The sequence below is a fragment of the Uloborus diversus genome, chromosome 4 (genome assembly GCF_026930045.1).
Source record: "Uloborus diversus isolate 005 chromosome 4, Udiv.v.3.1, whole genome shotgun sequence".
NCBI classification, from domain to species: domain Eukaryota; kingdom Metazoa; phylum Arthropoda; class Arachnida; order Araneae; family Uloboridae; genus Uloborus; species Uloborus diversus.
Window position 1 is genome coordinate 176,821,721 of NC_072734.1, and position 25,669 is coordinate 176,847,389.

General features: G+C 32.2%; 1 protein-coding gene across 1 annotated transcript in view; it reads left to right on the top strand.

The window, feature by feature from the left end:
* Positions 1-19,893, top strand: part of LOC129221513 (ubiquitin-conjugating enzyme E2 R2-like) — a 28,510-nt gene extending 8,617 nt beyond the window's left edge. The window contains exons 3-5 of the mRNA XM_054856004.1: positions 5,639-5,736; positions 12,673-12,807; positions 17,549-19,893. Coding sequence (XP_054711979.1) covers positions 5,639-5,736; positions 12,673-12,807; positions 17,549-17,777 — 462 coding nt within the window. The 3' untranslated portion in view covers positions 17,778-19,893. The remainder of the gene's footprint in view (positions 1-5,638; positions 5,737-12,672; positions 12,808-17,548) is intronic.
* Positions 19,894-25,669: the final 5,776 nt, after the last annotated feature.

Genomic DNA, 25,669 nt, shown 5'->3' on the forward strand with positions numbered 1-25,669 from the left:
ATGCAAACTATGAAGCTGGCAGAAGTGCAGGATAATTCACTTTCTTTTAATTGTAAAGCATATTTATTTGTGAATGATTAGTTGTATAATTAGTGTTTTAATACTCATTGCAGATAGAACTAATTCTGAAGTGCTAATAAATATATATTCTGAATATTAGTTTCAAAATTTGTGAAATGACCTATATAACGCCAAAACCTGTATAACGCAAAAGCTCTGGTCCCAATGTGTGTGTTAAAACAGTCTTCTGCTGTATGAATTTTAAAAAACTTAGTTTTTGTGAATGATTTTCCCTATATACAAATACAAAAGTGACGACCAGCAACAGGCTCTGGGCCCAGCTAGACTGGTCCTAGTCAATTTACAATCCCCAGTGAAGATCAATGGCCCTCTTAAAACTGTCTACTCCTTTGCTCATTACCACCTGTTCCGGTAAGCTGTTCCAAGGTTCCACTACCCTGTTAAAATAATAATTTTTCCTAATATCCATGTTAGCCTGAGATTTAAATAGCTTAAAACAATGACCCCTTGTCCTGTTTTCAGTGTTAAACTTAAGCCCCGTGACATCTTTCGTTTTAATAAATTTAAACAGCAGAATCATGTCCCCTCAGTCTCTTCTTTGCTCAAGACTGTACATTTTTAGCCTTCTAAGCCTGGAATCATAATCTAAGTGGGAAAGTCCACTTATTAGCCTTGTAGCCCGCCTTTGAACCCTTTCCAATACATTAATGTCTTTCTTAAGATAAGGAGACCAAAACTGAACAGCATACTCCAAATGGGGTCTTACCAAACTTCTATATAAGGGCAGAAGAACTTCTTTAGATTTATTTGAAATAGATCTATTGATAAACCCAAGCATCTTATTGGCTTTGTTGCTAGCAATGCTGCACTGTTGGCTAAACTTTAAATCCTGACTTATTAGGACCCCCAGACAGGCGCGGATTCACGGGAGGGGAACTGGGGGAACGTTCCCCCTCCAAAATCCCAAGTCTACCTACAAATTTTCAAAAGAGAGTACTGGAAAATAATTCCGTTTTCCAAAACTTTTACTTTAAGAAAGGCGCCAGAAAAAGTGAGGAGAGAATTTCAAAAGCGGATCTAAGAAGAAGAACTGCTGGAATGCCCCCCCCCCCCCCCACACACACACCTCGGGGGGGGGGGAGGAACAAGTGTGCTTAAAGCTGTTCAAAAAACAGAGTACAGGAAAATGTTTTAATTTTTTTAAAACGCAAACTGGCGACAACGGAAGCAGATCCACGGAGGGGAACTGGGAGAACGTTCTCCTCCCTCCCAAAACCCCATATACACCTAAAAATTTTCACAACAGAGTGTAGGAAAATTCTTCTGTTTTATAGAACTTAAACTTGAGGAAAAGCTTTTGAAAATTCAATCAAACAATAGCAGAGGCGGATCCCTGGAGGGGAATTGGGGGAACGTTTCCCTTCCTCTAAAATCTCATGTGTACTTAAAATTTTTCACAACATAATACAGCGAAAGTCTCCTGTTATATAGAACTTGAGCTTGAAGAAAGGCGCAAGAAAAAGCGAGGAGAGAATTGCAAAAGCAGATCTAAAGAGGAGAACTGAGGAATTTGTTCCCTTCTTCCTGCATAAAAAAAAAAAAGCAAGTGATCATGAAACTGTTTAGAAAACAGAGTACAGGAAAAATTTTCCGTTTGTTAGAACTTTACAAAAGGCTCCAGGGAAAGCGATTAGACAAGAGCAGAATCCAAGGAGGGGAACTGGGGCAATGTTCTCCTCTCACCAAAAATCCCACGTCTTCTTAAAAATTTTTAGAACAGAGTGCAGGAAAATTCCTCTGTTTTATAAAAGTTGAACTTGAAGAAATGCGCAGGGAAAAGCGGGGAGAGAATTGCAAAAGTGGACTCAAAGAGGGAAACTGGGGAATGTCCTTCCCCAAAACAAAAAAATCTTAAGTAAATCTAAAAACATAGCTTAGAGGGGAAACTTTTAATAAGTTATAACTGCACCAACTAGTCTCCTATTATAATGCAATTTGCTCCAATTCTAAAAAATTGAAAATCCCGCACTGCAGGAATGTATATAGATAGTTATATTATAGAAAAATACAAAAATTAATTGCTTTCGTCACAATTTATAAGCAATGCTAAGTTATAAGACTACGGAAAGTTAACTACATAAAAATTCGAGTTCGGGGACTGAGAGTAAATATTTTTCATCGTACTTATATTTTATGACTCATCGATATGGTACAATACAGCTTTCCAGTGGAAGTTCAATTTATCCACTTTAGGGCCATTTTAAGTCTCCCAAATTTCTGTACTTGCTTTTTGTATATGTTTTCGAGTAATCTTTCAAAGAAAATCTCTTTGAACACAAACCTGTTTAAATTGTATTTTGCATTTATTTGGTGAAGGGTTGATCATTGTATTTAAAGCTTCTGCAATTCAGTGGCGGTATCAGAGGTGGAGGCGGGAGGGGAGGCACAGGGTTGGAAGGACCCGTGATCGTTCAGAAGGCCGAGTAGAATGTTTTTGTAAAACATTTCTTACAATTAAAGAGAAAAATAGAACACACCTTGGGAACAGTCCTCTTTTTTTAGTCGGTCTAAAAATAAGAAAGTCTTCATAATACTATGTTTCGGAAGTCCGCTTCCTCCGACAATACCTTTAAAGCGCATTTCAAATCTTGTTTTCAGAACTTCACTTTTGAAAATTTTAAAGTGGAGAACTACCTAACATCTTGCATTCTAATAACATCGAGAATCGTTTAAGATTGCTTTTTTGGAGCTTCAATTTTGAAAAATAGCCAAACCCCTGACGTTAGCAAATATGGTCTACAGTCATGTTTTTTAAGATGTCAATAACGAAAAATTTCCGGACAAGGGTCCAAATGCTCCTGTAGAAAATCTGAACATAAAAAAATTACAATTTTGCAAAATTGATTGGGGAGAGCGTTTAAATCCTTTATCACCGAATATCGCTTAAAAACTTCGTTTTCTAGGACAATTTTGAAATATTTTTTTGGGGAAAGCCCCAGAACCGTAACTGCTCGAAGAATTGTCAAAGTTAGTCTGTAACTGCGTTTTTGGAAATTCAATTTCGAAAAATTTAGCGGTGGGATTACCGATTTAAATCTATTTTACAAAAAATCGATCGGAGGCAGCCCTCCAAAAAATCCCATCTCTTACCCTACCGTCAACAAATATCGCCTATAATCGCGTTTTTAAAACTTTAGTTTCTGCAGACGGCCCCCGAACCTTTCTTTCTCGTAACATCACCAGAGACCGTCTAAAACTGCGTTCTTAAGACTAAAATTTCAACATTTTTTTCCGTGGGACGGCCCTCGGGCCCCCCATAAGATCTCTCAGATAGTGAAAATTTTAAAAGTGCCCCCTCTAAAACTTTTTCTGGTTTAGCCACTGCTGCAAATATTATTTAATCTAAGCACTTAAAAATAGAAGAACAAACAAACTTTTAAAAATAATCATTTAAGAATTGTACTTTTAGAATTTGTAATAAATAAAATTCTTTAATAAGAAGCATTAAGAAGTAGTATATACGTTGCAAAACTCAATATTTATGGTTATTTTTAGTGAAATTTCATATACCCCCCCCCCCCCCTCTAATCATACTTGCAAGAAAAGTTCCCCTCCCAAATCCATAGTCTGTATCCGCTACTGCCCCCAGATCAGTAACTTTGTCTGCCTGACTAATGACTGAACCTTGCAAATAATAACTTGTACACTTATTTCCATGCCCTAAATGTAGCACTTGACATTTCCCAACATTAACAGCCATACCCCATTTATCAGCCCACTCCGTAATATGATCTAGATCCTCTTGCAGCTGATTTGCTTGTTCTTCATTTTCTACAGTCCCCATAACTTTGACATCATCAGCAAAACAATTCATGTTCCCAGAAATATTTTTGTGAATATCGTTCATAAAGACAATGAACAAAACAGGCCCTAACACTGATCCTTGAGGAACCCCGCTTAAGACCTCACTCCAATTAGAATAATTTCCCCTTACAACTACTCTTTGTTTCCTGACCCCTATACGCTGACATTATAAATATTATGGAGCTGTTCTGCTAACTAGGGTATCCAGCTGTATTGTGAAGACTTACTCTATTCAGGCATGTTGGCAGGTTATAGAGATATCCTTTTCTTATGAGGAACTATTAACTTGATCTTATCAATGCGTTTGTTAGTGCTTGCTGTTATAGAAAGTTTAATGCATTGCAAGAAGGTTTTCTACCCAGTCTTACAGCATTGTCGACCTGAGCTTTGTTTTGGTTTGGAGTGAACTTAAAAAAGCCTCATTCACAACTGTAACTGACTGGAACTTAAGCTATCATTCTACTTCTAATAAATTATTGTATTTGAATGAAAAAAAAAAGGAACATGTGTTTTTCTGGTAATACCAGTACAAAACAAAAGTAAAAACTTTATTGGTGATATGTATTAAATAAAAAATAAAAAAAACACAGAAGCTGAAAATGTTGAAAAAATTGTGTAGTAAAGTATATATGGAGAATTACATGATGTTATATGCTTTTAATGATAAAACTCAACATACAGAGCAGTCGAAGCTTTGGTATTTGGCGCTTCTCTCCCAAATTGTGCTTCGTCCCATTTCTAATTAAAAAATTACCTACTTTACTGTTTTTAGTTTTCAGCTTGGTAATTTCTTAAAATGTATCCTACGTTAAAAAAAAAACAGTATATCTTTGATTTAACAATATCCGATTTAGTGATTTCCTAAATTTAATGATACATTTCTCTGGTCCATATTTGAATGTATATGTTCCGCAATTCAACGAGATCTTTGGTTTAACGATAACGTTTTCCAGTCTGTTGACAATCGTTAAATCGGGGCTATGCTGTATATAGAAAAAAAAAAATTTTTTTTGAAGAAAATTATAATTTTTAAACCTCCGGCTGGATACCTGAATATTTTTTAATTTGGATAAATATTTTTGTGGTACGTATGGGACAAAAGGGGCAATGTTTTATCAACATGAAATTTGTAACTTCCAAGTTTTTTTTTCTATTTGGGCTAGTACACAGTGCTGGTTCGCATTCAGGCGCAAGTTCTTTTTTACCTTTTTGCAATTGTTTTGACCTAAAAGGAAAAATATAAGAGGCTGTGCGACTTGGAACAAAGACCTTCATTTTTTTTGGGACACCCAAATATGCATGTATATATATCTCCATTTATATATATACTATAATAAACAAACTAGTACGAATTTTAAAATATAAATAAAAAATTTAAGGGCTTTTAACTTAAAAATGCATAAAGCAGCAATTAATAAAACAAAGTACAACAATTGTGGTAAATTAACAAAAGAAAAAGCACATACAAAAGTTGAAAGCAGAAGAAATTAAAAAGTACCAAACACACACACACAAAAAAAAAAAAAAAAAAAAACTGTTTGAGATCAATCTTATCAGCATTGGAAATCTCTAATTAACAAGTACTAGATCTACGAAGCAACACTAAATAGATAATGCACTGAAAAATCAAGGAATTTATACTTTGAAGGGGCAGCTAAATTTCAGAAAGAAAGGGGGGGGGGGTACAACGCTGTAAAAACATATAATTGAAATAGAATAAGTGTTAATGTGTTGTTTTCATTTACATTTGCAGAATGGTGATCTATGTATTTCTATTCTTCATCCACCAATTGATGACCCTCAAAGTGGTGAACTACCGTGTGAGCGTTGGAATCCAACTCAAAATGTTCGGTATGTTATATTTATTGTTTTCATCCATGTGTCTACTACTAGTGAATTACAAACTTCAAGGGGATGTCAAAGACTATTCCCCAAAATCCGTTTTTTGTCGGAATATTTTGCTATGTCAGTGTCTGATAAAAAAAAAAGAAGTTTTAATTTCTTTTTTATTGCAGTTTGATGGTTTTTTTCAGAGATTTCATGAAATAGCCACTTTGGTCCCCTGAAAAGAGTCCTACTTCCTTATCTGATGATAAAGATTAATAGTTTGAATAGTTTTATTCAAGATTCAAATTTTTCTCCCTGTTGATCACGTTTGCTATATAATTTTGTATCTAATCATTCTGAACAGGGGTGTGCATAGAAAGCACTCCCCCCCCCCCATCGTGCAGGCCCCTGATTTTGAAAGCAATTCTGTAAAACTAGATTAGCTCTAATATGTTTGGCTTTGTCATTAAGACTAGGACTCGACCGATGCATCGGCACCGATGGTTCAACAATTTAGCCATCGGCATCGGCGGCCGATGCTAACTTGCAGGAAACATCGGCCCATCGGCCTTAAAAAACATCAAAAAGCCGATGGAATCGGCCGATGTTTTCGAAAAAAAAGGACCTTTGATGTTTTACTTTTTAATACAAAGTAAAGGGAGTTATTGTTTTCATATAAAGTTGTTTACTTAAATTTCAATATGAATTTCTATTTTAGTCCCCTTTAAAAGAGTTTTTAATACTGCATTCAGGTACCAAACAAGTTAATTATTGCTTTGTTTCTTGCAGCTGGATGTACGTATGTATCTCTCATTAGTCATAACTCAAAAATACTAAGCTGTAGAAGGATACATTTTCGCATGTGGGTTGTGCGTACGTTCCAGTTGTGCACTTCCCTTTTTGTTTTCGATCGGGTATTCTGAAAAGCCTCTTTACTCAGTTTTTGTGGCTATTAATTACTTATTTCAATGCAACACTAACATAGAGTCTCAGACTGACGATCATTTGGTGATATATTGCCAATTTGGAGACCATGGAAACAAATATGAGATGGCAAAACCGTTTTTTGTGTCATTTTTTTTAGATTCCCGTTGAGCCGACGGTAATTTTTAATTTTTCGATATTTGTAATATAAATCACAGTAATGCAGTCTTTTCTGTATCGCTTCGGCAGAGTTACAAGTTTGAGGCCCGTCGAAATACATTATGGGGCCCTATTTCTCTATCACAAGTTGTAAAACATTTATCATAAGCATTTTTGTAACTCCTACGGTGCCCCTATGGTTATGGGACCTCTCGCGCAATTGCAACATTTGCTATATTTTAAATCCGCCACTGCACGTCAAAACAAACTCGGGTGCAAGTTTTGAAAGGGTTTTTCCGCTCAATGTTTATGATTGTTTTGAACTTTTTACGACTATTTTTTGAATTTCCGAGAACACTTGCGTGCTCCTCCTCCTACTCCCCCAATTTCTAAAACTAAACTCTAGTTTTACTTTTGAGTTGTTTAAAACTAACACCATTCATAAAATTAGAGATTTTTTTTTTTCAAACTTTATCTATTGTTTAGAAAAAATTTAGAGCATTAATGTAAGAAATTGATTAAAGACGTTTAGAATGGTGACATAATTCGGAAATCGAAAGGACTTTTTAATTTTTTCTTCGGAAGTGCTGAAATAGATTCAGAAACTCTTCCGAGGCGTTGGTTTTAGCGGTTTTTTACTAAAAAATTTAGGCAGAGGTTGGGGCCGAAGTGTGAATTACTCCAAAATCAGAGAGTGACCCCCCCCCCCCCCAACCCTCTCTCGAGGTTTCAAGCATTTCTTAAATATTTAGCAATTATTTATTTTGGTCAAGAAATGTCATTTTGCATATTTCTCATACTTGTTTGATCTATATTTCGTAATGCGCCATCTTTTTTGCATCATTAATGGCGATCGATTTTTTTTTTGTTGTAAGTAACTATATTTATGTATTTATATAAAATCAATGAATAAGTTATTTTCGTTTTTTATAGAAAAGTTTCAAAGATTTTCTATTATGCAATTTTTTAAATTTCAGAAAATTATTGTTAAATTGAAAAATTTTAATTTGAACTTTTTAGTAAAGCTTCATAAAAGATTAAACAATCAAATTGTTCAAAATTATGTGTGCAAACATCAGATCAAGTAATATATGTATTCAGTAATTAACTTGGTGTAAATATTGAGTTTGTTTATCATAGCTGCGTTTTAAAAACATTGCTCTTTTCATGACTTTTTTTTTTTTTTCAGCAAAATTTATGTCACTGATATAGCTTTTATGAAAAATGCAAACTTTTCTATTCATAAATTTTAAATAAGTATAATGTAATAAGTATAATGTAAATAAGTATTATGATTTAGTAATGAGTTTAGTTATGATGAATGAGTAAAAAATGTCTACGTGCAATCTTTCCAATTTAATTGCGTAGTTTGTTGACGGTTTCATAGTTTTACTCTTATTTTTTCAATGATTAATCAACAAAATTTAATATTTTTTAACTATGTTTAATGTACCTAAATCCTCACATTAGTACAATATTACTGAAATCTTAGTAAATGTTCAACTAAAAAAAAACAAATCAATTGGTTATTAAATAATCTCTTTGTTTTTCTTCCTTTTTTTCTTTCTTTCTTTTTTTTCGTACGGGTCATGGAAATCCTGGAAAGTCATGGAAAAAAGTTTAGCAAATTTCAGACCTGGAAAAGTCATGGAAAATTGAAGTTTTCATTTAAAGTCATGGAAATTTATTTAAAGTCATGGAAAAATATCATGAGCATTAAAAAAGTAACAGTAGCTAAAACAACAAAAGAAATCTTGAGTGATTTAATAGTATTGCACTTAAAATCTATTAAAACTAGAAAATTGAACGATCCCAAAAACAAATCTGAGTTTTGAAATCTCATTGCATCCACTTCTCTAGCAGCCGCTCATCTTTTTTTGTTATGTAATTTTACTCATTTTGATTGAACCATTATTTTCAACATTTCTTACATTTTATTCTCTGTAGTAGCGAACTTGCACCTTTTTGATTTTGCCATGCTCACTCAAAAAACTCAATTTAATTGCATCCGAGTTCGTTTCCATCACCCTTCAAAACTTTATTATTAAATTTATTAGAGTTTACCTTAATTTACTGAAGGTTTTAGAAAATGAAAATCTTTAGTCAGGCGATAGGATACAGAAATAGGGATATTCTAATACTCTAAAAGAGTAGTGCCGAAAATAGAACTTACGGCCTGAAAATCGAATCCATGCAACCCACTGCTACATTCAATGTCAGGTATCAAATACTATGTTCTGGAATTTCTGAACCTATTAATTTATATGCATTTGAAAATGTGCTCATAAGTTAATAAGTACATTTGATTCTGAAGACTTATTCACTACTGATTTGGTTTAAAAAAAAAAAAAATTCTGGTTTAGAAAAATGAATTTACTAAAGAATGCGTCTTTTGTTTAAAGAACCAAAATAATGTCAAGTTATGTGGATGATTAACTGCACTGTTGACATTAAAAGTCAACTTTTAAAGCAAATTTATTGGAACTTGGTAATGACTCATTCAATGACCTTTATCCAATTCATTATCATTCTGCTTGTTTATAAAAAAAATATTAGACATTTAATCATCATATTCCATTTGTTGCATTTTTACTTTACTTAAATTTATATGAAGACAAATAAGAATAGTTTAGTTTTTTAGGTGCACACTGATATTTTTTCAATCACAAGTAAGTGCTTCAATGAGGTAATGGGTGGCATTCACATAGAAGTTTTGCTAATGCACATTTCCAAAAATTGGCAAATTTTTTGATATTAAATATTACTATTATCTTCATGTAACAAGGTCATGAACATTTTTATGAAGTCATGCAAAAGTCTTGGAAAAGTCATGGAATTTTTTTCATCCAAACCGAGTATGAACCCTGTTAAGAGTGTGAAGTTTAAATATACCAGTTTATTTTGCAAGTACGCATACAATATATTATATGTAGGGAGATGTAGTGGTACTTTCTTAGAGTAATAGTTTCAAAGTTGTCAACTTACTGAACGGAGCTTTTGTTATTTTCAAAAAGCCAAATGTAGTCGAGACAAGTTATTTGTTAAATGGAATTTTATTTCAATATATTCAGAATAATTTTCTTATTAATTCCATAAAACAAAACCTCTTTGTGGTGATGATTAGGATTTTGAAGATTTATCTAAATCTTGATTATGAAAGTCTTAATCTCTACATAAAGGTTTTATTTCAAACTTCACTAGGGTTTCTCCACAGAGACCGTTGGTTAATCTTAACACTCAAATCGATCCCAAGCAATACTTAAAAAGTAAGGTGCTAGTACAAGTACCTGCTGCTTCTGAGTTATAACCCAGAAAATGTAGTACAAAACTTCTTTAGTTGGAACTGGAATTTTAGATTTTTTTTCTGTTTCTTTAAAATTTTTGGATTTTTTCTCCCTTTACTGAGAAATAGTCTGCAGACTTGCTCAAGAGCTGGCAGAGTGGCAAAGCAGGTCACAGGGTCTTGTTGTTCTGCTACCAGGCTTTGGGTACAAGTACGAGTATCCCGTTGATAAGCACAAGAAGTGTATGACTATCACAAATCATTGGATTTTTACACATTCAAGAATGCATGGGATACTGTTTATTATGAACTAATATGCCTTTTGATTATTGCAATTAGTATTATTTTTCTCCCCGGTTTTTTAATCTCCACCTTCATTTTTGGAGAAATGTTTGTCTTTCAAGAACCCAGACTTTCTAAGACAGATTATTCTCTTTTGTTATTCAACAGTTTTCTTTCAGTTATTATCTCTCTGCCGCAAGAGCAATGGTGCACCCCCTCCTAAATACCATAAATACCACAAAGATCCTCCAAAGCCCCCCTCCCCCCCAGATGGGTACCCCTGTCACTTTGGCTCTTTATATTGTTGGGATACAACTTTTTAAAAAGTTTTAAATATTGAATCTAGAGCTGTAGAATAATAGGAGCTTTTTGTATAAAAATATTCTTTCAAAAGCTATTTATTATGAGTTGGTGAGAGAATTTTAATTACAGAATATCCAGAATTTTAGGAAAGAAAAAACTACCATATATTCGTGTTTTTGTTGACTCCCTACTTTTAGGAAGAAAATTGGAGGAGAAATTAAAAACCCCTTTATAAGTCAAGTCCTTACTTTCAGAAAAAATCGGGAGCATTTTGCCGCTAATTTTGAATTTAAACGCTATAAAAGGAGAAAAATGAAATGTAATTAATATTTTTATGTTAAAAAACATCGGATATTTATTTTTTTGCACAAAAAATTTCTTTTGATGAAAAGTGCAGTCTCTTGTCTTCCAAGAAGTGTCCCTTCAAGGCCTTTTTTTTTTCAGAATGTTATTTTATTGGATCTTGAATATTTGTGATACAGCTTAAAAAGAGCTAAAGATAATGAATGTAGTTTTCAGTAAGAAAAACTACATACTTGCCAACTTTTACGTATTAGGCGTAAAATGTATGTATTTTTGTTTTTATGTTTAAGCCGAATTTGTTAGTCATTTTGAAATCTGATTGCATCTGCCTATGTAAATTTCTCTAGTTTTGGTTTATTATTAAATTCTACTGCAAGGATATCCCTAATTTTTAGTTTACCATTATTTTAACTTTTTTCATACATCATATTTCTTAGCAGAGGACATGCCTGATCGCCATTTTGCCACTCCTTCTCGAAAATTTTAATCCAGTTGCATCAAGCTGTGTTATTTATTTTTTCCACAGAGCAATTCAAGAATTTGACGTTTTAGATGGTAAAATTATGCCAAAATCTGGATATATTACGAGTACTTAAATTCTGGATTTTTTCCATCATTTTAAACTTGATAAAATTTTCTTGATCATATCTGTTAATGTTAATTAGGTCTTTGCATCATTCTTAATTATATGTGTCCTTAATGAAATTTGAGCAATTTTAATTATTTAAGTGCACAAAAGTCCTTTTTGATACCTATTTCGAAAAGTTGGGACATAGGACGGTAAATAACTATAACTAAACCCAAATTACTTTGATTTTGTATGAGTTGGTGACTGGATGTGGTACTTACTGATGAAGGTATTTACCCTAGTATACAGTAAAGTATTAATGATGCTGGTGATGAAATGCAGGAAAAATATCGCCATTGTTTAGAATAATATCTAGTCAAAATGCATATTGTTCAGTTTTATGAATTCTTGCCCTACTGTGAGTGATTCTCTCTTCATTGTTTTAAAATTGTCAGTGGAATTTTTATTAAATTGACTTCCCTTGAAACTTGTAAATAATTAAAAATATTTTTTTCCTATAAATAAATGGATTAATAACTTATTAATCATATTTGGCAAATTAGTTTTTAATAGAAAGTACTAAATCACATTAGTGGTATTTGGATGCCACAGTATATCTATAGTTATAATCCAGTCTTAGCCTTAAATTTATTGATTGTTACCATTATATCTAATTTTATAATATTTTTCAGCAATTTTTGAAAGGGGACAAGTTTTTCCCCTTAAATTATAATTTTGAAAAGAATTCATTTGAAAGTTTTAACTTTTGACTTGTATTTAATAAGCTAAGAATTTTATCGTTCTTGAACTATAAATAGAGAATGGTTACTAAACTTTACATATATTTTGTTACTTTAAGTTATTTTATATCTTATGTTTCAGTCATTATTTTATTGCATTTTTTACTCTGACCACTAACAAAAAAAAAAAAAAAAAAATCTCACCATCTTTTGAGGGGGGGGGGGCAATTTAATAACAATGTAGTTTTAACCAACGATACCATGATGGGTGATTTTTTTAGTATGTGTTAATTTTCTCTTTATGACATTCTTGTTACGTATTTTACTTAGAATTGTATTCTTTATTCTAATGTAAATTAAGCAGTAAAAATTTACAACTGTAACATTGTTTCTTACAGAACTATCCTTCTTAGTGTGATATCACTTTTAAATGAGCCAAATACATTTTCTCCTGCCAATGTTGATGCATCTGTCATGTATAGGCGATGGAAAGAGTCTAAAGGAAAGGACAAAGAATATGAAAACATTATAAGGTAACTGTTTTAGTTGGTAGGAGAAATATAAAAGTCCCAGATTCAAGCATTTTCAACGCAAAGCTGTTTTTTCATCTTTATTTTTTAAATATTGGTATGTAAAACAATGTATGAGAATTGCTTATTTGCATGCAAAATCTATGTAATTTAGTAATAGAGATAGTGTAGGATAACTTTTGTGTAAAAATTGGATCAAAATATCATGGTTGGCATTTTTTTAAATTTTTTTTCTGAATTTATAAAGTGATTATAAAATCCATAACCAGGGTTGGCAAGTTTCTTCTGAGGCGGTTAAAACCCCTGGTAGAAACCGGTTAAAACTCATGGCAAAAACCACTTTGCCACATTTGCGGCAGAAACTGGCAAAAACTCACAAAATGAAAAAAAATTAAGTTATTGACATGCAATAGGAAGTGCATGGAAAAAATAAATATTAACCAAAGCACAATTTAATTACGATATTACCACAATTTAAAATCAAATGTTACATTATTTGGACCCTGCAGTTGCTTCTTAGAAAAGGTGGTTTCTAAAATCTAAACAGTTTCTCAATCTAATATGTACAAATGATAAACTTTTGAACATTCCTGCAACAGAAGAGCTTGCGGGCAATGCATGAAGGAACAAGCAATGTTCGTGAAACTTTCATCTATTGTATATATTTTTTAAACTGGTCCACCATGTAGTAACTGGGGTAGTGGGAGAAATTCGACTGAAAAAATAAGTTTCGAGAAATAAGGCCAATTTGTTTTGCAAAGCTGTGACATTAGGTACAAAATCTATGTTAATATTGGCAAGTAAAATTCTGGCACTTTCTTCTTGAAGCACGTGATAATTTCAATCACAAACAATTTAGATGAAGCATATAAGTGAGCAAATTAAAATCAGAAATGCCTTTTAATTCAGTATGTCACTCCTCTTTCCTGAGCACCTATATGATTTTTCGTCCTTTGTTAGATTAATCCAAACATTACGAGCATCTGTAGTTGAAAATTTCCCTTCTCGAACTAAATCAAGGGCATCAGCATAGGATTTTATTTTTTAAAATGATGAAATGAAGTTTAATTTTTTAGTTTACTTAAACGAATATCATTTAGCAATCACTTAAGTAGTTAAAGATGCTTTTAAGTTTTTGCCAGTTTCTGCCGGTTTTTACCAGTTATAACCAGTTTATGCATCTGGCACGGCAAAAACTAGTTTCTGCCGGCAGAAAGCCAACCCTGTCCATAACACTTATTATTCATGAAAGGACACAATAATAACAAGGATTGCTGTGTGTTCTGCCATCCAAACTAAGAAAGCAGTGGCTTTCAAATCGTTAATTGCGAAAAAAAAATAGCATTTAAGTTCTTTAGCGGGGTTGCTACTGCGTGATGATTTTGCTTCGCTGTTTGTATTTTAAATTATGAGCAAAATAACCATTCTTGTGCTTTCTGGTACTTCAGTTAATTATTTGTTATTTTTGTTGTTGTTGGCGTGTCCGTAATAAACTACTGCGGAAAGATTCGTGCCATTGTGTAGAAAGGTTGGACTTCTTTTTTAATAGATAAGACTATACAAGATTTACAGCACATAGAGAGGAAACAAAAACCAGGGCACCAGCGGGAATCGAACCAGGGTTCGTACAGGTCATGGAAATCCTGGAAAGTCATGGAAAAAAATAAACAAATTTCAGACCTGGAAAAGTCATGGAAAATTAATATTTTCATTTTAAGTCATGGAAATTTATTTTAAGTCATGGAAAAATGTCTTGGGCAGTAAAAAACTAACAATAGCTAAAAGAGCACTAGAAATTTTGAGGAATTAATTGCATACAAATTGATCGATCTCAAAAACAAATCCGAGTTTTGGAATCCAATTTCATCTGCTTCTGTAACAGTTGCTCGCCATTTTTTGTAATGAGATTTTACTACTGGTTCGTCACTAATTTTGAATTCACCATTATTTTCAGCACTTCTTATATTTTGTATTCTGTAGTAGTGAACTTGCGCATTCTTGATTTTGCCACGCCCCCTCAAAAAGTGTAATTCAATTGCATCCGAGTTCGTTTCAACTACTTGAAAAAAATTCATTATTAAATTTACTGGAGTTTATCTTAATATGTTGAAGGCTTTAAAAAATGAAGACTTTAGTCAGGCAATAGAACATAGAAATAGGGGAATTCTAATACTATAAAATAGTAGTGCCCTACATATAGCTCGCAAAACTGATCCCCGTGGCCAACTGAAATATCTGGTTTAGAAAAAGGAATTTACTGAAAAACGTGGCTTTATTGTAATGAACGCATATAATGTCAAGTTACATGGATGATTAGATGCACTAATGACACCAAAGGACAATGGTTTTTATAAATTAAATTTATTATTGGAAACTTACTAATGACTCATTCAATTTTTGTCCCATGCATTACTATTCGGCCTTATTTATTAAATATTTGTTAGACATTTAAACAACAGTGTATTGCATTCACTATATTTTCATTTTGCTTGAATTTGTATGACTGCAGTGTGCACTGATATTTTTTCAGTCACAAGTAAGTGCTCCAATGAGGTAGTGGCACTCACATAAGAATTTTTCTAATGCCCATTAACGGAAATTGTCAAGTTTTACATTAAATAGTACTATTCTCTTCGTGTAACAAGGTCATGAAAAATTTTATGAAGTCCTGATAAAGTCTTGGAAATTTTTCATCTAAATTGAGTATGAACCCTGTCGAACCTGCAACCTCCGACATATAAAGCAAAGCTTCTATCATAGAGTTTTTGTTACCAGTTTGTTATTAATAAATTAATTTTATTAACTAATGCAAAGTAATTATTCATTTTTTAGCATGTTTTTTATTCTCGACAATCGATACAATCGAAATAATATGTTCAGATGGGTGTCGAAGTATGATATGAGAACAGGGTTTGAAAATGTCATGATATTTTCGAAAATATCCGATATTTTGATATATATTTGATATTTTCAATTAGCACAAACTAAAGACTTCAAAATAGTAAATGCATCCTCAAATCACTTTTTATTTTCTTACATTATAATTACAATATGCAGACTTAAAATTAATATTTCTTTCATTATTTTTAAGTCAATATCTAATGTTTCATTTTACATTTCTATCAATTTTAATCGAGTTAATTTAGCATTAGCTGTTTTACTTACTTTTCTTCTGTTAGCTAATTTTACAGTTATATGACTCAGAAATAAGTAATATACATTAGTCAGTGCGCAGCCATAAGACATTTTCATTTGTTCTGAGTGATGTTTAATATTTAAGTAGGCACTTTTAATATGAATTACACTAAAATTGTTACATTACAAATAATTTTATGAATATAAAATACAAGTAAAGAAGGAATATTATACTACTTTGTTATATTAATGATGTATTAATACATCATAAAAATATAGTACATAACTTTTTGTTTATGTTTAATTATAAATGAACAATATTACTATTATTGATGTACTTTTTATATTGAAAATAGCAGAGTTAAAAAAATAAATATCAAAATATCATGATATTTTCAAAATAAATATTGGATATATATCGCAATATATATCGGCGAACCCTGTATGAGAATGGTGAACTTTCGATTCTAAACCCCCCCCCCCCCCTTGGAAAATTTCCTGTGTGAGCCACTGTCTAAATTCCATGACCTAGAAAAAAAGTCCACAAAACCCAATCACTGTGATGAAATATTTCATAATCAGTGTAAAAAAGTATAAAAGCCTACGCATTCATATTATACATGAAGGGCGATATCCTAATGTGATTGTGGTGAAAACCCTGATGTGGTAAAAGAAAACTAACAGTTTTGAAATTAACATGCCTGTTTTACTCAAAACTGCTCAGAAACCTAACTCAACAGATATTGTGTTACAAATTATTCCTCTATGTTACAACTCTATGAATCAGTAGGATTAGAAAATTGCATCTGATTTTAGCTCAGCTATCGTGATGATGAATTTCTCAGATTCTATGACATAGAAATCCTGACGTATTTGCTAATTTTTAAAATGTAATAGTTTAAAAATTACTATGATTAAACTATTAATATTAAAAATTAATGTGGTGATGAATTTCTCAGGTTCTATGAGAAATAAATGCTGATATAGTTACTATTTTTTTTAATGTAAAAGTTTACTTTGTATGTAGCATTATCATTAAAATAGGAATTTTGATCCTTCTCTATCAAATCCAAATATTTTTTGTAAGTAATAACTCGATAAAATCAGTGTATCTTTTGTTCTGGTGAATCTAAAAGGGTGGGAAATTATGTATAAAATTAAAATGATTGTCTATTAAGATTTTTCCTTTTTTTTTTCCTTTTTTTTTTTTTTTTTTTTTTTTTTTACTGTATTGAAAAAAGTATTTCCTTGATATTTGAGACAGTGAGAAGCAAAGGTATGTAAGTGGACATTTTCAAGTTTTGAGTAAAATGCATTTAAAGATCCTAGGTAGGAATTGAATTTTTTTTCTAAATCTTGCTGTATAGCAGCAACTACCAGGGCTGGTAATACCATCTCTTGCCCCAAGACAGAGGAGAAGTTCCCCTAGTGTTCTGGTTATCTCCAAATTTTTAATTTTACCACTTACATCCCTTTGCTTCTCACTGCATCATTTGATATATTTATTACATAAATTCATTCTTAATATTTTTAATATGTTCTGTGTTATGTCTGTATTGGAATTTTGAGAATGCATATTGATGGATTTTAAAAATGATTTTCTTAACAGGAAGCAAGTTTCTGCCACTCATGCCGAAGCCAAGAAGGACAATGTTGTAGTACCTATGACTCTTGAAGAGTACTGTATTAAGCATACTGTTAAACCTTCCGAATGTGAAACTGATATGACTGATTTCTATGATGATGACTATGGTGATGATATGGATGAAGATGATGAGGACGAAGATGAAGAAGACTACGATGAAGATAATGAAGATTCCGGAAATGGTGAATCATGATACTTCCTTTCGATTCTATCCATTATTAAAACTATTGAAACTTCTGAATGTGAAACAATTTTAGAGCCTTGTATAAGTTTTGTGATGTCGAATGGGCAAAACTTGGAAAGCATGGAAGGTTTGATCATATTTAATGTCTGGTACTGAGATTGTTATTTGAGAATTGCATTTCACGTAGTCTACCACTACTCATAATGCTCTCTTTGAACATTAAAGAAAGATCCTAATTGTGCGCTTGGTGTTTAAATTATTCTTTTAAAATGTGTCCGAGATGCTGTTTTTTGAAGTATAGTTTATTTGTTATATGTAGTTTCTTTGAAATTTGTTGTATAGTAGTGTTATTTCTCCTTTTTTAAAGAAAAATCTATTGAGGATGCTAAAATTTCATTTTAATAAGAATTGCATTTTATGCCAGCCTTTTTGTTGCTGGTTGGTGATAGGTGTTTTTATTCTGATTTTAAAGTTTCAACAATTCTTATAGCTAATTTTCAAATTTTGAAGAAAAGTTATTTCGTTACTTGTACTTTGATGTACCTGCCAACTATTGCCTATCATACGTAATAAGAAACACTACATAAATAAGCATAGTTTAGTACATGATCATCTTAGAAAAATTTAACATTTCTTGTTCAATTCTAAAAGAAAGCATCTATAGTTAGCCAACAGACTGGTAGAAATAATATTTGCACCAAATGCTCTGATTGTACTTGCTGCATATTGCTATTGGCATGGAGACATTTTTTTTTTCTGTTATTCAAGTTAAAATTTTTAAAAGCTTATATAAATCAGAAATACAATTAAAATTTGTTTTCAGTAATTTTGTCCAAAGTTCTTATCAGAATAACATGAATGGATCAGAGCTTTTAAATGTTAATTTTACATGGTTTATCAAGAATAAATGATGAATTAAATTTTATTGTGTTATTGTTTTTTAGTGTTTTATTGGCAGTTTACTTGTAACCCATTTATTGCAACAATTAGATTGCTTGTGCCTAGTGAAGTTCATTACATGCAAGATTAAGAGTAAATTCTCAATATTTTTTATGCCTAAGAGATGCTTTAGGATCAAACTTAGAAGGCTTTTGTTTAGTTTCAACAATGTTGGCAGGTGTACAATTAGTATGCAATAGTACTTAAATAATATCTTTTGGATGTGTTTGTACACAAAGAATTGCCATTGCTTTGAAAACAATAAATGAGAAAAGCCAACATTATTAAAGTATAAATTGCAATCTAGGCGATTCTATCAAATACAATTGATACTTTAATAACATTGATGCTTTGATATTTCATCTTTTGGTTATTAATGTTCATTGCTCAAATTACCTACTTTCGGCATGTATTGTGATACTTATTGCTTTTGTTTTCATTGATTGATCTTTGGGTTTGTGATGATTTAAGTATTTTTTTCAACATACTCCAACTATTCAATTTGACGGCTCAAAGGGCTTCATATCATTTAGTCGAACCTCAAAGTATTGCATTTAATCTTATTCATTAAACATGTGGGGTAATGTTTTTTCTTTGAGAAATGTATGGCTTCAGAAACAGATTTGCAGTGAAAAAAAAAAAAAAAAAATTGAAAGTTATATCATGTAATGGTTGTTTCTGCCTACCCTCCCCTCCCTTCCTTTTTTTAAAAGTCTTAAATGCTATTTTAGTTTATTTTATGTGATTCTAGTTTTTTGAGAAGTAAAAATTGTCTGGAAATTTTCCAAATATTAAATTTAATAACTTCTGCTATATTTTTTAAATAATACCGCTTATTTGCACTTATAGATGCTTTTATTGTTTTCATTAATAAAACAAGTGTCTCGAAGAACTATGGATACATATTTGTTAGAATTCCTGTGCTATTTTTTGTATTCTGCAATTCTGCAATTAATAGCGATCAAATAACAATGCTATATTAAAAAAGAGCTCTTTTAAAAACTTTTATCATGTTTTTACCTTTTTTAAAATTATAAGCCAGTGTTATTAATAATTCAGTACTATTTTGAATTTATGTGCAGTATTCTACAAAAATTATTTTTCATCAAAAGCATTTTGCATTAAAAACCATAAAATGTAGTTTATATATTCATGCATATTGTAACCAATAAAGTATTTTCTTCCAGTTGTAGTTGTTGATACTTTGACCTTGAAACCATTAATTATTAGCCAGCCTGTCTGTTGGTTGTTAAGAAAAAAAGTTATGTTCTTATACAAATTGGTTCTGCATTCATATGTGAGTTTTCTGCTAATTGGCGGAGTTACGTGAATTTAATTCCTCATATTCACAGAACTCTGCTTTTAACGTTTTTTTATAAACCTTTTAAAAAGAGACATATACGAGAATTAACCAAAAAAAAAACTCTTATAAAAACTAACTTTGTATTTTTTGCTCAGCATACTTTGCATTGTTAATGAATTAATCGCCTATATATATATATATAAAGCAGACGGTGTTCCTTTGCTTGCACCTGATGGCTAGAAGCCCCCATGGCACCTACAGCTCTGAAACTTGGCATAAAATTCGAACGTACCCTTAGAATGTGCAACTCAAAGCCTAAATTTTGAATTTCCAATTAGCTTCTTAATTAAATGTTCTATGTGATTTTTAGCTCTTTTTTGTGTTTATTTTGTCACAGACCCCCCCCCCCCCCCTCCCCCAAACAATCGTGCCAGGAAAATATTAATTTAATTACAAACACGATGACCGAAACTTTTTTAAAGATTGTCTAATTTTTTAAGACTTTTTTTTAAAAAACCTTTATTTTGCTTTTTTTCCTGGGTTTAACTTTTTCTAAACCCATCCTGCCAAATGTATGAGAGATTTCTTTTCTGAAAATTTAGTATGTAGTAGTCAAAACATTTCTCCCACTTCAGAAAAAAAAAGTTTTCAAAAATATGCGATAGTTTTTTTTATACTTTTTTAATGAAATTTAAAAAAAAATTATTTTTCGCTTTTTCCTGGGTTTAATTCTTTCTAAATCCATCCCACAAAAAGCATAAGATATTTCTTCCTGAAAATTTAGTGTGTAGTTGAGAAATTGGAAATTTTCTTACAAAATATTGTTCAATGAAATTTAAGATATTTTATTTTAATGGTTTTTCTTTGAATAGTTGATGTTTAGTATCGCCCATGAGAACACCAACTTTGACAAATGCAGGAAAGTTTTAATGTCTCTGTATGTGTAGCATTATTTGCTACTCTTCCTACATAATCTACATTTTTAAATGTAGAACAGAATTGCAACAATAATATCAATTAGTGAAAATTATTAAGTTTAATTTTGTCCATTTAATATGTGTGTGCACATTTGTATAAATGCATGTAACAAACTGGAAAAAAAAGCAAATTTCTCTTCAAAACTTTCACAACTTATTAATAAAAAAAATCCCACGAATTGTCAAAAAGATTTTTTTAACGATCAAAAAAATCACATCCTATAACAAATTAATAGTTGATGATTTAAATAATTTTTATTTCTGAACAAGGAATGATATTGGCATTTATGAAACAGAAAGGATATTTTTAGCAGCAAATGCTGAATGAATATCTATTAAAAGGAATAAAAAAAATAAACATATAAATTGCATTTTTTCAAACAGTTAACACTTCATATTTGCTAAGAAAATATAACTGTTTAAAAAAACCAAAGTTTTCCAGAAAAGATCTGGAAAAACTTTTTTTTTCCATCGGTTCAAATTTTCTGGAAATTTTAAGTGTCTAAGTATAACGCAAACCGAATTTTCTATGCAAAAAAAAGAATTTTCAATGCCAATCTTTCTGCATCCTGCACAACAAGATTATTGCGCTTTTCTTTTTCAAGTACATTAAACATGCTTCTGGAGATTCCAAGCACTCCTTCCAAAAGGTGAGCAAAAACTCAATATAATATGAGCAAAATATCAATTAGCTGTTACAATATTCACAACTCCTTTCTAGACCTAAAGAGAAGGGCTGCTGCAGACTGGATTTTGAATGTCTTTCAAAATGCGTGTACATTGCTTTTGTTTGCAATTTCGGATGTTGAATCGAGTGTCAACATGTGAACCGAATATTCTACTAATAAAGAAATGAAGATGAATAGTAAAAATTTATGAATGTAATATTTTGAATTTGTGCACAACTGTGTTGATTGATTGTTCGATCAAATAGTAGTTGACTTAAAATCATTTTTTATGCTTGGGGCAGTTTTAGATTTTGCTTGTAAATTAATTTTTCTGCAAATGCAGCAAGTGAAAATAAAAATTAAAGTGCACAGTTAAGTAAATGCATTCCTTCCTTTTTAATAAACTAAAATTATGAATAATGTGAGCATTTTTAAAACGATATCGCATAATTACTACTTTCAAAGTAAACATTAGCACTTTTGCATAAAACAATTGTCTCCCTCATACAGTGGCAGTTACAGAAATCTGTGTTGGGGGGGGGGGGGGGCTAAGGCAGGGCTGCGGCGATAACAGAAAGTAGGGGGGAGGAGATGTTGGCAAGAGGAGAGGGGGAACTCCCCCAGAAAATCTTCGTTGCAGCTAATTTTATACTATCTTTGGTAATGTTAGTGGGAGGCAGGACCGGATTCAGTAAACAGGGTTCAGATATGGAGCCCATTTTTTTAGTACAGACTGTTTTGTCAAAGGTAAAGAAGGTAAAAACACGTTCTTTATTTTTACTATGTGTGTCTTTTTGGTTGATGCAGAAACAGCACGTTCTAAAAAATATATATATTTAAAAAAGTTTTTAAATGATTTTTGTATGCATATATAAAGTTTTTTTGGGGAGGGGGGGGAGCTTCCTCATAGTGTCCAAATATTTCACACTTGTCTTCATAAAATTTTACTTGAGTCCACTATAACCCGGGGAAGGGGGGGAGGGGACATCCGTGCTAGGTACACCCCTGCACGTACATTCTTTTTGTATAGCTCAGTGACTATGGTCTTGAAACAAAAGTGATTTTATGCTCACATATGTTTATTTTAGTTTTTTTTACAATTGGTTTTTAAAAATAATGCGCTGTCAAGAAAGTTATGAAAAATTGTTTATCTTAATGAAACTCCAATTCCAAATATTACTGAATGATGAAATAGGACAAAGCACAAAATTAGAGACACAAGAAAAAACCTATTTGCAAATGTTGTTTCCAAGTTTTCCAAATCGTCAGACAAAATTTCCCGAACAAAGAAATTTGGGGAGGGGAATATAGAGTGACCTTCGCCTTCGATCGGGGCGATTAACATTTGAAAGAGAAAGTCGGCTATTTTTCGAAATTGCTAACCGTGCATCATGGGCGGATTTATGGGGGGGCGAGGGAGGGCAATGCCCCCCCCCCCCAGTCTTGGGAGAACTTTATACATAGTAACAAACACCTTCCAAAACCTTAAAAGAAAAAAATCATAATTTTTTTTCTTTTTTAAATAGTTCAGAAGAGAAAATAAAGAGAATAGTGACCGTCTTTTTCTAGGGGGATGTAGGGGGGGGGCACTGTACATTGTATTACAAGTAGTAACTGGGATGCAGAAATGTGTTTAAAACAACTACTTTGAACTGAAAGCTATTAGGGCAAGTATATAAATGAAAATATCCACTGAACGAGCTATGTATTCAGCTGCAATGTTGAAATAATCAAAGATTATTTCAACAAATTAGAAACTGAAATAAAGATTTAAAAAGAAAAAAAAATTAATTTGAATTTTGTCATCTTGAATTCAAATTATGTTTTTTGCAATCAGGAGTGTGTATGTGTGTGCGTGTGGGGGGGTATGTGTATGTGTGTAGGCATGTGTGTTTGTGTCTGTGTGCAGTCATGACTGTGTGGGTATTTGTGTGTATGAGTGTTTGCGTGGGGGCGGGGTATGTGTATGTGTGTGTAAGCATATGTGTTTGTGTCTGTGTGCAGGCATGAATGTGTGGGCAGTTGTGTGTATTTGTGTGTATGTGTAGGTGTCTGTATGTATGCGTGTGTGTATGTGTTTGTGTATGTGTGTGTATGGTGGTGTATGTGTGTGTATGGTGGTGTTTGTGTATGTGTTTATGGTGGTGTTTGTGTATGTGTTTGTGTGTGCGGGTGCGTGTATGTATGCGTGTGTGTGTAGGATATGGACGCAACCTGGAGACTGTTTTCGCTAGAGAAGCAGCATCGTGAGGCCGGCCGACGCGACGGGTGGTGTTGGCTGAGGGTGGTGCCGCGCCGGTGGGAAAAATGATAGCACGCCAAAAACAGTCAAATGAAAGCAATAAGTAATCGTGATTGCTCAAAAAAAAAACGGATTTACCTATAAACTAAACAAACTATAGCTTAGGGCACCCGCTTTGTTGAAGTCCCCTAACTTCCGAAAATTTCATGATTTGTTCCTCAACAAAAAAAAGAAAAAGGAAACAACTTGAAAAAATAAATTTCATTTTAAAGTGCTTGAAAATCTTTAAAAATATGGTAAAAGTATGAATACAAACCATAAATTTAAGCATTTATAACAAATGGAAGAGGGTAGAGGGATAAATGCTGAAATATGTTAAATTTAGTTCTTTGCCTCATCCTGCATCAAAAATGTAAAAATCGTGGTTCTTGCGTTTTTGTAATATTACTTGAGATAAATTTTTATGACTCACATTCTTCATATCTTGCTGTTTATTTAATCCCAAATGCAGTGCAGTATTTTGGAAATTCTTTTTGTATTGCTTGCTTCTAGTGGCGGATACAGCCGGCGGGCAACCGGGCATTTGCCCGGTGGGCCGGTCATGCTTGGGGCTGATCAACTAACAGCAAAGTCTTTCGGGCCTGTCTACTAACAGCAAAATGTAAATTTTGCACGGATGTGTTTAGAATTACGCAAATTCGCAAAACACAGCCTCAGCTTCTCTTTACGCATGGGCATTTACGGTAGGGTCGTCACCACAAGAGGGCGGGGGGGGGGGGATTTCTGAAATGGGGCTGCCCAGGGCCTGATTAACACAGAGGCAGACTAGGCCTAGACCTGGGGCCCCATGTTTCTAAGGGGTCCCACATTTTTTAAAGAATTATGCATAGTAGATGGGTAGTTCTCAAAAGGTGGGAACAAAAAAGTTAACTTTGAGCAATTTCAAAAATTTTCAAATTTGACATTAATTTTGCTTTTATTCTATAGTATGCATACCTAGAACACAATATATGAACATGAAAAGACATCAGGTATTTGTCAAAATTGTTAATTAGCAAATTAAATCAGCAGTCTGTAGGTAACTGGTTTTGGACATCATCATAATGTAAGTTTCACCATTTTTGACAATTGTTTATCTGATTTTTAACATTTCCAATGAAAATTTTATTTACCACTTTTTGAATTTTGCAATTTAATAATAAAGAGGATATTAATGAAGTACTTGAATGGCTATACATACTGCTCTTTACATATAATAAAGTTTTGGAATGATTTTGAAGAAGTGATGAAAGGTAAAAAAATGCTTCAAATTAAAAATAATACAAATATAAAAAGTGACATCATCAGTTTTAATAATAAATATTTTTTCTAATGTCATTAGAATTAAAACGATGTCTAAAAAAAATTATTGAAAAAAGAAATTCGTATTTCTTTTTGGAGATCGTTAAATTATGTTTCCAAAAGAAAGAAGAGAAAAAAAAAATTCTAAAATAATAAAAGCGGGGGAGAAAAAAATGCTAGCGCAGGTGATAACGTCGCCAAAACTGGTGCAGCTGACGATAAACTACATTTGTCAAACTGGAATTCCCCTCTGGTAACCTTTAGCTTATCGTATACTGTGTTGTTGCTAACGGAGGTTTGCTTGGCGAATTTAGCGCAAAATGGCTTTCATTGCGATCATAACCAGCCATGTTTCCTCTGTAATTTATGTATTGTTCAATGTGTAACGTACTAATTATGCAAAATACCAATGGATTAAAGAAGATAACATT